Source organism: Miniopterus schreibersii (genome assembly GCF_964146895.1).
Source record: "Miniopterus schreibersii genome assembly, chromosome: 6".
NCBI lineage: Eukaryota > Metazoa > Chordata > Mammalia > Chiroptera > Miniopteridae > Miniopterus > Miniopterus schreibersii.
In genome coordinates, this window is record NC_138107.1 from 29,968,008 (window position 1) to 29,984,219 (window position 16,212).

The window sequence follows — 16,212 nt, forward strand, 5'->3', positions numbered from 1 at the left end:
AATATACTACTTCTAAATAAATAAATATCATCCAGAGAATCATTTAAAACTTATTAGAATTGTGCAAAATGTAAACTGTATAAATGAGGACTGAAGGTGACTTTCCATAAAAAAGACCAGTAAATTTTATAATAAGCTTCAGCATTCCTTTTGTTTGGGACAGATATTCTGGTAGCTGTAAAGATTTGTGGTTTTATTGATGGTTCTCAGTCATGTTTTAAATCAGGAGCTGGCAAACTACTGATTGCCTATGTTTGCAAATAAAGCTTTATTGGCACTCAATTATGTCCTTTTGTTTATGTATTTTCCATAACTACTTTAGAGCTACAAGAGCTGAGTGAGCAGCCACAGAGACCACATGGAATTCTAACCTAAAATACTATCAACCCTTTAAGAAAAGTTTGCTAATCTCTGTTATAGATAATTTAGGTTTACAGATAGGGACCCCCACATTAACTAAACAAATCCACATAACTAGATTTACCTTTCTTTAAAAGGCCAAAAATGAAAAGTATGTTCAATAGCTAAAATGTCCTTTCAACAAGTACTATTTTTCATGTCACACCAAGGCACGCAAAGGGAACTGGAAATATGCCTTGACTACAGGGCATCTGCATTCTAAGAACAACTACTACTATAAAAAGTTACTGACCAGTTTTATTCCCTTCACAAACTATATTCAATAAATGAAAATTTTCATGTATTGAAATTTTTGAGACCAAATTTTAAAATTTAAAAACTTTAAAAAACTTATTAGCACCTCATATTATTTGCTAACATGAAAAAAAAATCAAAACTTATTTTAAAAAGAATAAATGTCTCTCATTAAAAAGGATAGATGTTTTCCAAAGAGAAAAATATTTTAAAGTATAAAAAATGTGCGGCCCTGGCCAGTGTTGCTTGGTGGTTAGAGCATTGCCCTGGGCACTGAAAGGTGGATTTGATTTCCGGTTAAGGGCACGTACCTGGGTTGCAGGTTTACTCCCCATCCCCAGTCGGGGTGTGTGCAGGAGGCAACCAGTCACTATGTCTCTCTTGCATTGAAGTTTCTTTCTCTCTCTCTCCTTTCCCTCCCTCTCTTCCACTCTCTCAGAAAAGCAATGGAAAAAATATCCAAAAAAAAGAAATTGTGCAAAACTTTATTAATATTAGTATAAAATTAAGGAAGAAGGTATTAAAAAGGTTGATTCAACAATTTAAAGACTAAGATGTCAAATCTAAAAAGATGCATGGAAAAGAATGTTCATCAGTGTTATTCATAAGAATGGGAAAACTGTAAACATAAATGTCCAAGTAGTCACCACTATAAGATCAGATGAATTGTTATATCTTAAGGAAATGCAATACAGACTAAAGTGATGGATCTGCATTATTATTCTGAAGACATGCCTACAATATTTCAACAAGTAGATTATCAAGAATTACATAAAATATAATCACATTTATGTAAAATAACAACATGGAGGGAGTATATATGAGGGAGGGGCACTCTGCATGTATCTGAGCACATACAAAATATCGAGATAAAACAACATTTAAAAAAAAGGTTGTTCGGCCAAGTGTGGCTCAGCGATTGAGCATTGACCTAGGATCCAGGCGATCGGGGTTTGATTCCCAGTCAGGGCACATGCCCCAGTTGTGGGCTCCATCCCCAGTCTGGGGCGTGCAGTAGGCAGTCGATCAATGATTCTCTCACCATTAATGTTTCTATCTCTCTCTCCCCCTCTCCTTTCCTCTCTCTGAAATCAATAAAGATATAGTTTAAAATAAATAAAATTAAAATTAAAAAAGGTTGCCCTGGCCGGTTTTCTCAGTGGTTAGAGTAAGGACCGTGAACTGAAGGGTCCTGGTTCGATTCTGGTCAAGTGAACGTACTTATCTCAGTTGCAGGCTTGATCCCCAGACCCGGTCAGGGTGTGTGCGGGAGGCAACCAATCAATGTGTCTCTTTCACATCGATGTTTCCCTCTCTCTCCCTCCCTTCCACTCTCTCTGAAAAGCAATGGAAAAAGTATTCTCGGGCGAGGATTAAAAAAAGGTTAATTGTGGTTATTGCTTTGTGGTGATATGAAAAGTGGCTTGTTAGTTTTCTTCACATTTTGTTTTTTCTTTTGTTAATATTAAAATAATGCCATTTTTATTCTCAAGGGGGAAAAAATCAAGACTTACCCAATTAAAAGAAGAAGAGCACAAATCACAGCAAATCCCAATGTATATGTAAGTGCCCTTTTAATTTGCTAGATGTCAAGGGGGAAAAAGCATAGCATTTAGTAAGATCTTTGAAATATAATAGTCTTACTACACTATAACAGTATTTTCACATCAAATGTACATTTATATTAACTCTGTAAAGTTTCCCTTGTTAAAAAAATCTTAACAATTAAAGAAAACCAATGTATATGCCACATCTAAGCATCTACACTAGATTTTAAAATCTTTTCAATAATTAGAACTTGTGAAAGCAGTACACTTAAAGCATAATTAATTCTCCAATGGGCGTCTTTAGTAAAATTATTAGAATGTTTAATAAACTATTCCCCCAAATAGGGAGCAATAAGAATCTACAATGTCCCTACTCCAACTCACCAAATAAATATAATATTTAATATATATGCATGTATGTATGTACACATGTTATGTGTATATGTTATATATAAAACATGTAAGATATTTATTTATATTAAAAACATACATAAATATATAAAACATGTATCATACTAGGACTGTTCTAAACACTTTACATATATTGACTCATTTCATTCTCACAACCACCCTGAGACAGATATGCTCATCCCTGCTTTAGAGATAAAGAAGCTGAGGGCCAGAGAGGTTAAATAATTTGCCCTAAGTCACATAGGCAGCAAGTGATTAAATAAGAACCTGAAACCAGGAACTCAGGTCTTTAAAGTTTGTGTTGTGCTTGGTGCCCACAATGTCATCCAAATATAAAGAAAAACACAAAGCTGAACATTCTAAATATGGAAAAGTTCATCTCAAAGAAAAAGTTAAATCAGTGAGAAAAAACTGTCTCTTAGCCTACTGAACTCTCTAAAAATGACCTTTTAAAAGTTAAATTCATGCTTCATACGATAAATTCTTGTTCTCAAAGGAGTTAAGATAGTCTTTAGGAGGGAAACATAAAGGTAAGGTGGATCTTAAGATCACGCAAAGGACTAGAGAAGATGCACTTTAGAAAAGTGAATTGAGAAAGCTTTTATTTCATTAATTTTTAACATTAAATGTGTATCCAGCCATTTTACCTTACATACATTGGGTTTTCAAATACAGAGTTACAGAGTATCTGCAAATAATAATTTTGACTTTCTTTATAAATATTTAAACATCTTATTTTTTCCTCTCACAAATTACACTGACTACCACTCTGGGAATCATATAAAATATTACTGATATACTTGCTCCTGATCTTAATGCAAATGCTTTAAGGTTTTAGCAAGTATGATTAAGCATAATGCTGGCTTTTGAGTCAATATATATTTGTTTTTGCACTTAAATATAAAACATAAACAAGGTATAAAACAAATTCCTATAACTCAATAAAAAGACAAAAGGCATTTATTCTTTTTATGCTTCCCCTCCCCTTAATCAGAAATAAAATGTTCAATTTTGGCAAATACCTTTCCACATACAATTTCTTCTTTGACCTTTTAAATTACTACATGTTAACAGATGTGCTGATTCAAAAGCACCCATGCAAACTAGAGATAGGTCCAACTCAGTTGTACTTTATTAATGTATTTTTAAGATACCCTTGCATTTGATTTGCTAATATCTAGTTAAGATGTTTATACCAATACTTAAGTGATACTGGTCTGCAGTTTGGGACATGCATATGTGCTATATTTATCAGGGTTTTGTACCCGTGTTATCCTGGATTAGTAAGAATAGTCTGCTAGTGTTCCTTTGTGCCCTAGAACAGAGGTCAAGCAAACTTTATCTTGTCGGCTACAAGTAGCCCACCTCCTATTTTACTGGATCACATGATGTTCATTAAGTACCACCTCCTCTGGCTACTTTCATACTACAACAGCAGAGCTGAGTAGCTGAAACAGAGACTACATGGCCCTCGAAGCCTGAAATACTACCTGGCCTTTTATAGAAAAGTTTGCTGATTCCTGCTCTAGAATGGGTCTAAAACAACAGTCAAAAGTCACATGCAGCTATTAAGCACCTGAAATATGGCTAATTCAAACTGGGATGCACTCAAGTATAAAATACACTCTAAATTTAAAATAGTGTGAAGAAATTTAGTATCTCATTAATAATATGTTATGACTCTATCTGAAATGGTTAATACTTAGAACATATGACATTTAATACAATGTATCATTAAAATAATTTCAACTGTTCCTTTGTACTTATTTTAATGTGGCTACTAGAAAATTTAAAATTTCACATGTGGCTCACAATATATTTCTATTAAACAACAGTGCTCTAGAATAAATTCAAACAGTCGTGTCATTTTTTGAAAAAGGAGGAAATAATCATTCCCGCTCCCCTTAAAGTGAGACCTCTAAAATAATGATGCTTACAGTGCATTTACTAGTATCATCATCATCCTTTTCTTCATAGTAGAAGTAGACAAAAGGGATCCAGAGGAACACACAGAATAATATAACAGAATATAAGGCTGTGGAGAAAAATAATAAACTGAGTTCTACATATGAACTTTATGAACTTTAAAACTGTTATATAAATATATATGAATATATAAGTATTTTATATTTATATGTATATATTCACATAGCAAATTCACTGCCCCCTCTGACCCCTATACTGATAACTCTATGTGTATATGTAATATCCAAATTAGCCTTTTCTGACTCCAGTCCCAAGAAATCAATAGCACTATTAGATAGCAAAACATAATTCAAGTAAACTATGGAGCATTTTTTTAACAACAATCACAATAATTCTGCCAATAACACCTGTGGCAGCTAACATCTGAGCTTTTACTATGTACTCAACAACACAGTGCTAAGAACTTCTTGTGAACCATCTATCTGATTTAAATGAACTTCAACTTTCATATTCCTTCCAACTTAAAATCCAGTACAGTTGATATGACTGTTACAGCTGCCAGTCACTCAAGTTAAAGAAATAGCTATAATTATACTGTCTTTTTGTTGTTGTTTTAAATATATCTTTATTGATTTCAGAGAGAGGAAGGGGGAGGGAGAGAGAGAAACATTGATGTGAGAGAGAAACATCAGTCAGCTGCCTCCTGCAAGCCCCCAACTGGGAATCAAGCCCGCAACCTGGGCATGTGCCCTGACTGGGAATCCAACCACAATCTCCTGGGTACTAGGTTGATGCTCAACTACTGAGCCACGCCCAGCCAGGCTATACTGTCATTTTAATACAAATAATTTCCCTAATCTAAATTTAAAATATGCAGTGTTATGAAAATGATCTTATTCAAATCAAGGTAGAGAAAAGTTAAGAAGTACAATAGAGCCCTCGTTGGGTGTCGCTAAGTTGGTTTGGTCTCTCTTGCACCAAAAGGTTGAGGATTCATTTCCCAGTCAGGGCACGTGCCAGGTTTAGGGCTTGATCCCCAGTTGGGGGTGTGCAGGAGGAAGCCGATCGATGTTTCTCTCTCACATCAATGTTTCTCTCCACCACCCCCAAAATCAATAAAAACATATTTTAAAAAAAGAAGTACAATAGAACAGTAAAATTAGTTTCGAAGTTAACTACTATGAATTACTATTTATCTGCTTTAAAGTAATGTTGGATTTGAGATACTTTCAACCAGTAGCAAATCAAAATATTTCTTTTAATTCATATAGAACTTAAAATGTGAATGGCCAAACAGAGTGTATTTAACAATAAAAACAGCACAAACAACTTTTTGAGACTTAACAAACCTAAGAAATCTGCTTTCCAAATCATCTGTGTTTTTAAATTTACCTGCCTATATATAAGTTCATGGAAAATAAGAGCAACAATATAATTACATAAAGCAAACACAGGATGATAATCATTAAGCTCCTTTGTAAAAGAAAGCATTTGTTAAAAATGTATAATAAAACCTCAATTACTTCTTCTGTTGGAAGGAATAATTGTATGAGCTACAGAGTTTTTAAACATGACTTAATACTTGCTGGCACTACCTCATTTATCTGGAGGCCACTTATGAAACAGCCCCCACTAAATGCAATGTAGCTAAAAAATTCATAGCAAATAGAGCCCTAAATAACGAACAGAAAGGTCAGAGTTAATTTATACTGAGCAATCGGAAAATGACTGTCAGCATACTGAATTTTGGCACTACAGTTATTTAGTGAAATTTATGCAGCCTTTAAATGTTATGAGAAACTAATAAAGATAGTAAATCATTAAGGGTAATGAATACTGTTGTTTCTACTACAGATCAGGGAGTAGCTAGAATTAACATTTCTATTACAAATCTAAGAGTCAATGGAAATAAAAAGTATTCTAAAAGCTTTAAAAAATTGAAAAAAGCCTGGCTGGGCATGGCTCAGCGGTTGAGCATTGACCTATGATACAGGAGATCACGATTCGATTCCTGGTCAGGGCACATGCCTGGGTTACGGACTTGATCCCCAGTCAGGCTAGTGCAGGAGGCAGCCGATCAATGACTCTCTCATCACTGATGTTTCTATCTCTCCCTCCCTCTCCCTTCCTCTCTGAAATCAATAAAGATATTTAAAAAAAAATTAAACATAAAAGGTACAGGGCAATAAGTCATCCTAAATATCATACCACTATTATGATTAAAATAATCAAGTTATATAAAATAGGAAAAAACCTGAAATAGCATAACAGAGTTTGTGAGCTGAAAGCCACATACCAAAAACTTTGATAAACAGATGCAGTAAGGTTAGGGTTCAAGATCAGTATGCCACTTGTCTCTACTACTCTGTGGTCTCGCCCTTCAGCTAGCCAGAGCGCCTAATGAATATTTCATAAACATTCCTAGTATTCCTGAACTTGTGTGATAAATTATCTTATAACTGCATAAGTTACCATCATATTCAATTAACGTAACAAGGTATAAAATTCCTATAATGTAATAAAATACAAATAACTCATTTATTAAAATGGGCAAAAAACACATACTTCACCAGAGAAGATAAACAAAATGGCCAAAAATCACGTTTTAAAAGGTGCTCATCACTGTTAGTCATAAGGAAGATGCAAACTAAACCCACAATGATATACTACAGACTCCAAAGGTGGCTAAAATTAAACTGATAATACTAAGTGTTAACAAGAACACAGAACAACTGATATTCCCACACTTTGCTGGAGAGTATAAAATGATACACTATTGTAGAAAACTGTTTAGTAGTTTCTTACCAAGTTAAACATACCTTATGACCCAACAATTCTAATCCTCTAGCATTCAAATTGTTTCCGCCCAGAGAAGCCTACCTCAGTTGCATAGTCCAAGGCTTTTATTATGGACTTGTAATGCAGGTGTACAGTTGACTGGATAACAATCTATGATTACCAAAACTACAGATCTTGCCAAGAGGCAAAACAAGTATTCACCATAAATCATGTTATACACAATCCAGACAACCTGGTAATGCTCATATTCAGCTGTACAAAACCACCTTATCAGTTAGTAACATACGGAACATCCCAAGGGCTAGGTTCCCAGGAGTTGGTCAAGGGTCAACCACACAAGCAGGCCCTCCAGAAGATATGCAAGAGTTGAACAGTATCAGGTAGCTGCATTAACATTTTCACAAGAATGTTCACAGAATATTATTCACAGTGACGAAAGTTAGAAGTGATCCAAATGTCCATCAACAGGTGAACAGATAAGCAAACTGAGTGTTATATTCCTACAAAAGACTACTTATCCAGCAATAAAAAGAAGTTACAGATACATGAGACAAGGAAGAATCTTACAGACCTTATACTAAATAAAACAAGCCTAGACACCAGAGTACGTTTTCTGTGATTGAACTTAACGAAGTTCTAAAACTGGGGAAACTAATCTGTCATGACACAAGTCAAAAAAGTGGTTGGGCAGCTGCTGACTATAAAGAGACATGAGAATGTACAGCAAGCAAAATTCCTATATAGTGCTGGTAGAACAGTCAGAAAAGACGGTTTCTAGAAATCAACACCTGCGGGAAGAGGGGAACACACACTATTCTTAGAGACTCTATATTACCCCCTCAGCAGTCTGTGGCTCAAAGTAGACATGAAACAATTGTTCTAAGTCTTTGTTTCCCTGACACCACGTTCTAAGCTATCTTCTGGTTATCTTTGTTAGGATTTCTGCCTTTAACCCATAAATGTTATACTATAAAGACAGAATTAAGTTAACATTTTTGTATGTTTCAGATCAGTTCTAATGTCAAGTTAGGCTTATACATCTGTAAAGGAAAAAAGTGCTTCTATCACTATCATGAAACAGAGAAAGTGCTTCTTTTCAAGTTCTACTTCAAACTAATAGCTATTTTCAAAGGAAACTTATTCTTAACTTCAACAGTGATGACACTCTAATATTCTGACATCTTTATAAAGTATGCTTACTTATAAATGTTTTTTGTTAAAATATTACTACTACCAAGTAAAAGATAAACAGACTATTTGGTTTAATAGTTCCACTAACATAAAAGAAAACATATAAAAAAAAACTTTTAAAATCTCATGTCCACAGACACTGGCAAAAATTAAACTCATGGGAGCATTTGAGATCTGGCTCCCAGCATACGTGGTCAGTTTGGCTTAAATAAACTCATAAAAATTCTTTTAAAAAAACAAAAACAAATTAAACTCATAAAACAAGTTCACTTTCTAAACAACTTTTCAAGAACTAGCATAAACAAGTGAACAGAGAGCCATGGACAAAAAGGCCATGGACAAAAACTGTGGCAAAGAATGCATGATAATTCTTATGACTTCTGAAAATGTACACAAAGCAAACAATCTACCTTTTAAGAACTGTTTATCATTAAATTATAATTCACATGAAAACTAACTTGGATAAATTAGGCTTTTGAATTTTTACACACTCTTTATTCCTTCCAACTACCAATGAAAACAGAGACAAAGAATATTGTCAATATTGTGATAGTATAATTAATTACAAAGCCTTTTTGTTTTAAAGGGTCAAAGTATAAAGATATTTTGGGAACTCTAAAAGCCTTCTAAAATTATCCCATTTACTCAGCTGAAGAAATTTGGCGTCAAGATTGCTAAATGGCATATCCAATACCCATTTTCCTTTCAGTTGGCATTCCCCTTTAGTACTTCCCCCTTCTTCCTGCTTCCTTCCTGAAATGAATACATGACAGCTTAAATTCAGGCCACCTTTTTGGATTCTGTGGTGACCTTAAGATGGAAATCATGTACTAAGGATAGAAAGCTGAGGAGAAATGAGCTGAGGATCCTCATGATGCCATGATGTTGCCATACCAGCCCTAGACAGCCTATCTCCAGGCTTATTTTGAGAAAGAAAAACCACTACACTATTAAAACCACTACACCATGTATTTCCAAACTATTAATAGCAGCCAGGTGTAATTTCTGAAACAGAATTTGTACGAGATGGGGGAACCCAGACATTCACTCCTGAGCTATCCTGAGCCCTTGGTGGTCCTGCCTGTGAGGAGTGTAACAGATCTCAATTAACTTTTGCCACTGAACATGGGAATCATGAGGTGCCAAAGGATGCCCTGGTTTCAAGATATACCTCCCCTTTTCTTTACTGTGTGGCAGTCACCCTGCTTCCCTTAATTAGCAGCATAATCACTCCAGCCAATATTGCCTGCTCATTCAATGAAAGAAAGGAGACAAAAATGGTCAGGTAGAAATCATACCTCCTCATTCAATGAAATTATTATTTCCTCCTTGAGAGAAGTACTTCCACACAGCTATTAAGAATTCTAAACCTGCAGAGTTCAGCTGCACAGTAAGAAGCAAAAGATATGTGCATAGTTCCCTGGGAATAACAGTACGAACTGCCATGCTTAGTTATCAGTAGCATGTACACAGGTTAGGGGAGGAAGAGAACTATACAGTGGCCACTGGCCCACAGTATTCTCTAAAATAGAGAGAGCACTTCTCATTTTGTTGTATGAAGCTAGTAGAGTCTTGATAGTCAAACCTGACAAGAATAAGATAAAGGAAAATTATAGAACAGTCTCAACTATGAACTGTTTTTTAAACGAATCCAAAGCAAGACAGCAAGTGAAATACAGCAAAAGATTTAAAAACAAACCCAAAACGCCAATGACCAATCTGGGTTTATCCTAGGAATGCAAAGTTGGTTTAGGAATAACCTATCCATGTAATACATCAGTTGAAAGAATTTTAAAAACAAAAAACCCTCACATAATTGTCTCCCCTGGTAAAATGTATTCAACTCAACAAATACCTACTAAGTATGTTGCAGGTATCATTCTAGGGGTCATGAATATGGCTAAGTCCCTACTCTCATAAGGCCTACTTCTAGAGGGGGACAGGAGGCAGCCTTCTGCAAGCCAAGAGGTCTCACGCCGGGAACTAACTCTGCTGGCACCTTGATCTTGTACTTCCCAGTCTCCAGAACTGTGAGAAATAAATGTCTGTTGCTTAAGACACCTAGTCTATGGTATTTTGTTGTAGCAGCCTGAGCTAAAACAGCCATTCTAGTGGATGTGTAGTAGTATCCCGCTGAGGAATTAATTTGAATTTCCCTAATGATTAACAATGTTGAACATCTTTTTATATGCTTATAAGCAAATTATATATCTTATTGGTGAAATATCTATTCAAATCTCTTGCTCATTTTTAAATTGTTTGTGGACTTAATGGTTGGTAAGAATTGTTTATATATTCTGACTATAAACCCTTTATGAGATATATGATTTGCAAATTTCTGTCTGTGGCTTATATTCATTTTTTTAATTGTATCTTTTTAAAAGACAAAGTTTTTAATTTTGGTAAAGTAAAATTTATCAAGGGTTTTCTTATCAATAATGCTTTTGATGTCATATCTAAGAACTCTTTCTCTATGTTAACATCATGAAGCTATGTCCTTTAATTTCTTCTACAAATTTTATCCTTTTATAGTTTAGGTCTATGATTGATTTTTGAGTAAATTTTGTGTATGATGTGAGGTAAGGCTCAATGTTGTTGGGATGGTGGTGGTGATTATCCAACTTTCCCAACAATTTTTGGTGAAAATGAATTGAATTAAATTGAATTGCCACAGCTGCTGAAAAATCAATTGACCATTAATGTAAAGAACTATTTTTGGTCTCTGAATTCTGTGGCTCAATATACCCATATCCATCTGCAATATTAGTGTCTGATTAACTGTGTTGCCTAGTAAGTTTTAAAATCCAATAGTGTAATTCTCTAATGTTATTCTTTTTCAAAATTGTTTTCAGCTACTCTAGATCCTTTGCATTTCTACAAAAGCTTTAGGATCCACTTGTTAATTTCTTTAAAAAAATTAATAAATGGCTGTGGGTCAATCTGATGGAAAATTGCCATAATATCCATCTTTACAATATAATGTCTTCTAATACATTAACATGAAATAGCTATTTATTTAGATCTTTAATTTTTATCAATAATTTTTTGTAGTTTTCAGTCTGTCTTTCAGTTCTTTTGTTAAATGTAATCTCAGGTATTTGTGAATGGAATTTTTATTCATTTTATTTGAATTGTCAGTTTCTAATTTTCATATTGATCTTGCATCCTGTGACCCTGCTAAACTTGCTTATTGGTTCTATTTGTCTTTATATAATCCCTTAAGATCTTCTACATATCAGATCTCATGTCAGCTGAGAAAAGTCTTAATTCTTCCTCTTAATTCGTACATGTAAAGGGTTTGCAAAGGATTAATATAATTTGTTTGAATATGTGATTGCATTCAGTAGTGAAGAAATCTGGGTATGGAGTTATCTCTGTGAGAAGATTTTAAACAATTCATTCCATTTATTTACTTGCTATAGGGCTATTTCTTCAGTTCTGGTAATTTATGTCTTTCTAGGAATTTGTCCACTTAATTTAACAATTTAACACTGATTTTTTGGTATGAAGTTCTTCATAATATTCCATTATAATCCTTTTAATTTCTGTAAGGTTGACAGTAACGTCCCCACTTTCATTCCTTATTTTCAAAATTTGTATTTTCCCTCTCTCCCACATGGATCCCCTTCTACCCTCTCTCCCTTCCCCCTGCCTTTCTTTCCCCTCTCTTCCCAGGTCCTCCTCCCCCCCTTCTCTCTCCTTCTCCCTCCTTTTCCCCCTGCCCATTCCTCCCCCACTACTCTCCCTTTCAATCAAGCTAGAGAATTTACTAATTTTATTATTTTTCAAAGACTCTGTTTTTCATTTAATTGATTTCTTGCTACTGTTTTTCTGTATTCTATTTCACTGATTTCTGCTCTAACCACTACTTTCTTTCTTCTGCTTGCTTAGACTTCAGTTTCTTTTCTTTTTCTAATTTCCTAATGTAGATGTTTACAAATGTAGACTTCTTTTCTAACAGAGAAATTTAAGCACTGCTTTAGCTCCAGCTCATATATTTTGAGGTGTTGCATTTTAATTTTTCTTTAGTTCAAAACATAACCAAGCTGCAGAGGGCAGTGGTGGAAACAGGGGAGGTAACAGACCAAGTCTAAAATTCTAGACTACCACTGTCCTTACCGGTTTTCAAGTATAAACACTCCTCAGACTGTACACCTTTGGTTGATTTCCAAAACACTAAGTTGTTCTTTTATCAATTTTGTCATGCTTTTGAAGAGATCTACCAACCTTCTTACTTGGTCATGTATAAAATCATCCCCAGATCATTCAATCTTAATTACATGTAAGTAGTGCTTGTAAGAGACATGAGAGAGCTTGCAGAATTTCTCTCTTTCTGGTCTCTGCCATGTAAGGACAGAACAAGAAGGCTGCCATCTGAACACCAAGAAACACGTCCTTACGAGACATTGGATCTCTCGGTACCTTGATCGTAGAGTCTCCAGCCTCCAGAACTGACTAAGACAGTAGTGAGAAGTGGTCAGATTCTGGCTAAATTTTGAAAATCAAACACAAGAAAATTTCCTGCCATATTACATACAAAATGTGAAATAATAAAGACTCATGATGACTCCAACGTTTTTGGCCTGAGCAATTCTATCCTTCTAGTTGCTATTCATGGAAACAAGGAAATGTATACCGTATAACAGACTGAGGGTCAGTAGTTTAAGAAATGTTAAATTTGTAATGTCTTTAACTTCTTCACAGAAGTTGTCAAATTGACAATGAACATAGTAATATGATGTTCAAGAGAGGTCTGCACAAAGATTTCAATCTGGGAGTTTAGCCTATAAATAGTATTTAGAATCAAGCAGCTATATAAGATCACCAAGGAGTTAACAGAGATAGAAGAAAGCTCCAAAGGTTGAACCCTGGGGCATATAAACATCAGAGAGGTCAGGAAAACCTGGCTGAGTGGCTCAGTTGGTTGAAGCATCATATTGTACACCAAAAGGTTGCAGTTTTGATTCCCAGTCAGGGCACATACCTAGGTTGCAGGTTCGATTCCCGGTTGGGGCTTGTACAGGAGGCAACCGATTGATGTTTCTCTCTCTTTCTCTCTCTCTCCCCCCCCCCCCCCCCAAAATTCAGTGAAAATATATCCTCAGATAAGGATTTAAAGGCATTCAAAAAGCACAACCAGGAATGTAAAAAAGAAGATCAAGAGCATGTGTCCCTCTCTCCTGTAGTGTTAAGGAAGGTTTACAATATGCATTTGACAAATTAGTAGTTTGTTTAGAGAAAGAATGTACAAGTCACACTAGCTACAAGAAAGCACTTGTTTTCTTAATATTTCCCTTTCGAAAAAAAAATTCTTAGGCCACTAAATCTCAAGGAGTCATTTTCTAGAGAATCGTTGAGTTCATCTAAGCAGAAACCACTTAGAAAATTCCACCTATGATAAAGAACATTCTTTTAAAATGGGGTAGAGGGCGGGTGGGAGATTTATCATGATGATCACTTAGTATGTTATGTAATGTATAATTACTGGGGTGTACACTTGAAACTAATATAATAATGTATGTCAATTGTAATTGAAAAATTAAAAATTGTTTATTAAAAAAAGGGTGGTAGGGAAAGCAGGAAATAGGAGGACACAACTATTACCTCATCGAAAAGAACTTTACAAACTTGAATCAAAAAACAGTCCCCAAAATTAGTCCCAATCTATCTTGTCTGGATAAGCAATGAAATATATTAGAGACATATTCAAGACAATAAAGCCTCAAAAAGATATGAATTTAATGAGATGCCAGGTCAATTCTTTCAGTACTTTAATTTTCCCATGTCATTGCACTGAAAAGTTTCTCTTGCTCTCTTAGCTGGCTTGAATTAAAACAGCAACAGATGACACCTAGTTGGCGCTATCCACATATCTCACACTCTCAATACACTATGAAGTAGTATCTCACACTCATCATGATACATTATGAAGTAAGTACTATTCATTGTCATTTCACAGGTGGAGAAATCACAGAGAAGTTAAATGATTTCCGGTCCCATGGTACTCTTCTCAAATTAAATGCTAGAAGGTTGTAAACCTTTAGTTCAAAATACTTAGTAAAGACTTCAGGTACAATTTTTGAGCAATAGGGAATGAGGAGAAACTTAGGTGCTTAAAAGGCCTGGCATGGAATAAATATGAGTAGACTGATACACTCTCCTATTTTCACTACAGAATTATTTAATAAAAAAAAGAACTTAAACACAATAATCTGGAACTGTTTGAATAAAGGCATCCATACAATGAAAAATAATGCAGTAGAGTTTTTTACTATTCAAGATCCGCATAGCAGCAGTATTTGAAATAGCCAAAAAGTGAAAACCCAAATGATCATCAATATTAGAATGGATAAACGAACTATGGTATGTTATTATAATGGGATATTATATAGCAATGAGAATCAACATAGTACTCTGACCTCCAACAATACTGAGGAATTTCAGATATAATGCTGAGCACTAAAGAAGCCAAACAGAAAACAATACATACTATATGATTCAATTTATATCTACACAAAAAAATAATAGCTTTAGAATTGGTGTCAAGAGGAGAAAGAACATCTAGGAGAAAGTGGTAGGACAATTACAGAAGAGCTGAACACAACAGCCTTGAATATTTCCCGTTTATGGTTTGGGCCCTCCCCATTTCTACAACCACTGCATTCAAGCAAAATCAAAACAAGCAGTTAGGAAAAAATACTAGGTAAAAGAAAATTTCACTCAAAAGCAATTAAAAGCAGGTAGTGAAAAAATTAAAACTAAAAATTTCAAGAAGTTACAGAAAACATTAAAATAAAGTAAACATTTATAATAAATTACAATAAAAGGAAAGATTCTAGAGGTTAAAATAATTCTGAAACAAAAATAGAACTCAGATAAAAGGTTAAACACATAAATGATAAAAAATGCATAAGAGGCTCAAACATGAGATTAAAACAGAAACAAGAACAAAAGAAGTCAGACAAAAGCAGTGAGAAGTTTAAAGATATAGATGAAGAAATAAATTAAAATATTCAAAAAGAAAAAAGGAATGAGTTGTTAATGTTTCTGGGGTGGACACAACATCCTCAAATGAGGGAGTCTCCTTCTGAGAATGAGTATAGGGCAAAGGGACAGAAATTAAAAAAAACTTTACCCTCTCTTTCTTCAACAAGCTCCAAGAAACTATTTCCTTTGTAAGCAGCTTCAGTAAACTGAGGACTGTTATCCAATCAACAGCTGGGAAGTTTACAGTGGGTAGAAGCAGCTGCCAGACTTCTGCAAACTTCCCAGAAAAAAATCACACCAAAGCTCCATTAATGTAACAGAAGGTTCTCAAAAATGTAGCTTTCAGACCTAGGATTAACAGAGATCCCTTCATGGTATTCACAACATGAAAATTATTTTCGTAATAATACGAAGATGTTGTTTGCCTTTCCACTAGCAGCTACTGTATTCTTCACCACCAAGCACTCACCAGCAGCAGCATTTTTTTCAGGAAAAGTCCCTCTGAAGCAGTAATAATTCTCTTAGATGTCCACCCCTGAGTACACAACTTTTTAATATTCTGTGTGAAGGGAAGTACACATAAAGCATACTTGTGAGAAGCACTTGTGCTGTTTCAGTTGTGAGTTACACTATTCACTTTTTTTTTCAAACACCATTTGTACTGGAAAAAAGAACTGACAGATAAGCAATGGTTTAT

At 34.7% G+C, this 16,212-nt stretch overlaps 1 protein-coding gene across 2 annotated transcripts in view; it reads right to left on the bottom strand.

The window, feature by feature from the left end:
* Positions 1-16,212, bottom strand: part of LMBRD1 (LMBR1 domain containing 1) — a 133,365-nt gene that overhangs the window by 55,897 nt on the left and 61,256 nt on the right. The window contains exons 4-5 of one of the 2 annotated variants that reach the window (XM_081140025.1): positions 4,550-4,647; positions 2,169-2,236 (exon numbers count right to left, since the gene is read on the bottom strand). The exons of the other annotated variant lie outside the window; for it this stretch is intronic. Coding sequence (XP_080996151.1) covers positions 2,169-2,236; positions 4,550-4,647 — 166 coding nt within the window. The remainder of the gene's footprint in view (positions 1-2,168; positions 2,237-4,549; positions 4,648-16,212) is intronic. 2 annotated transcript variants of the gene reach the window in all.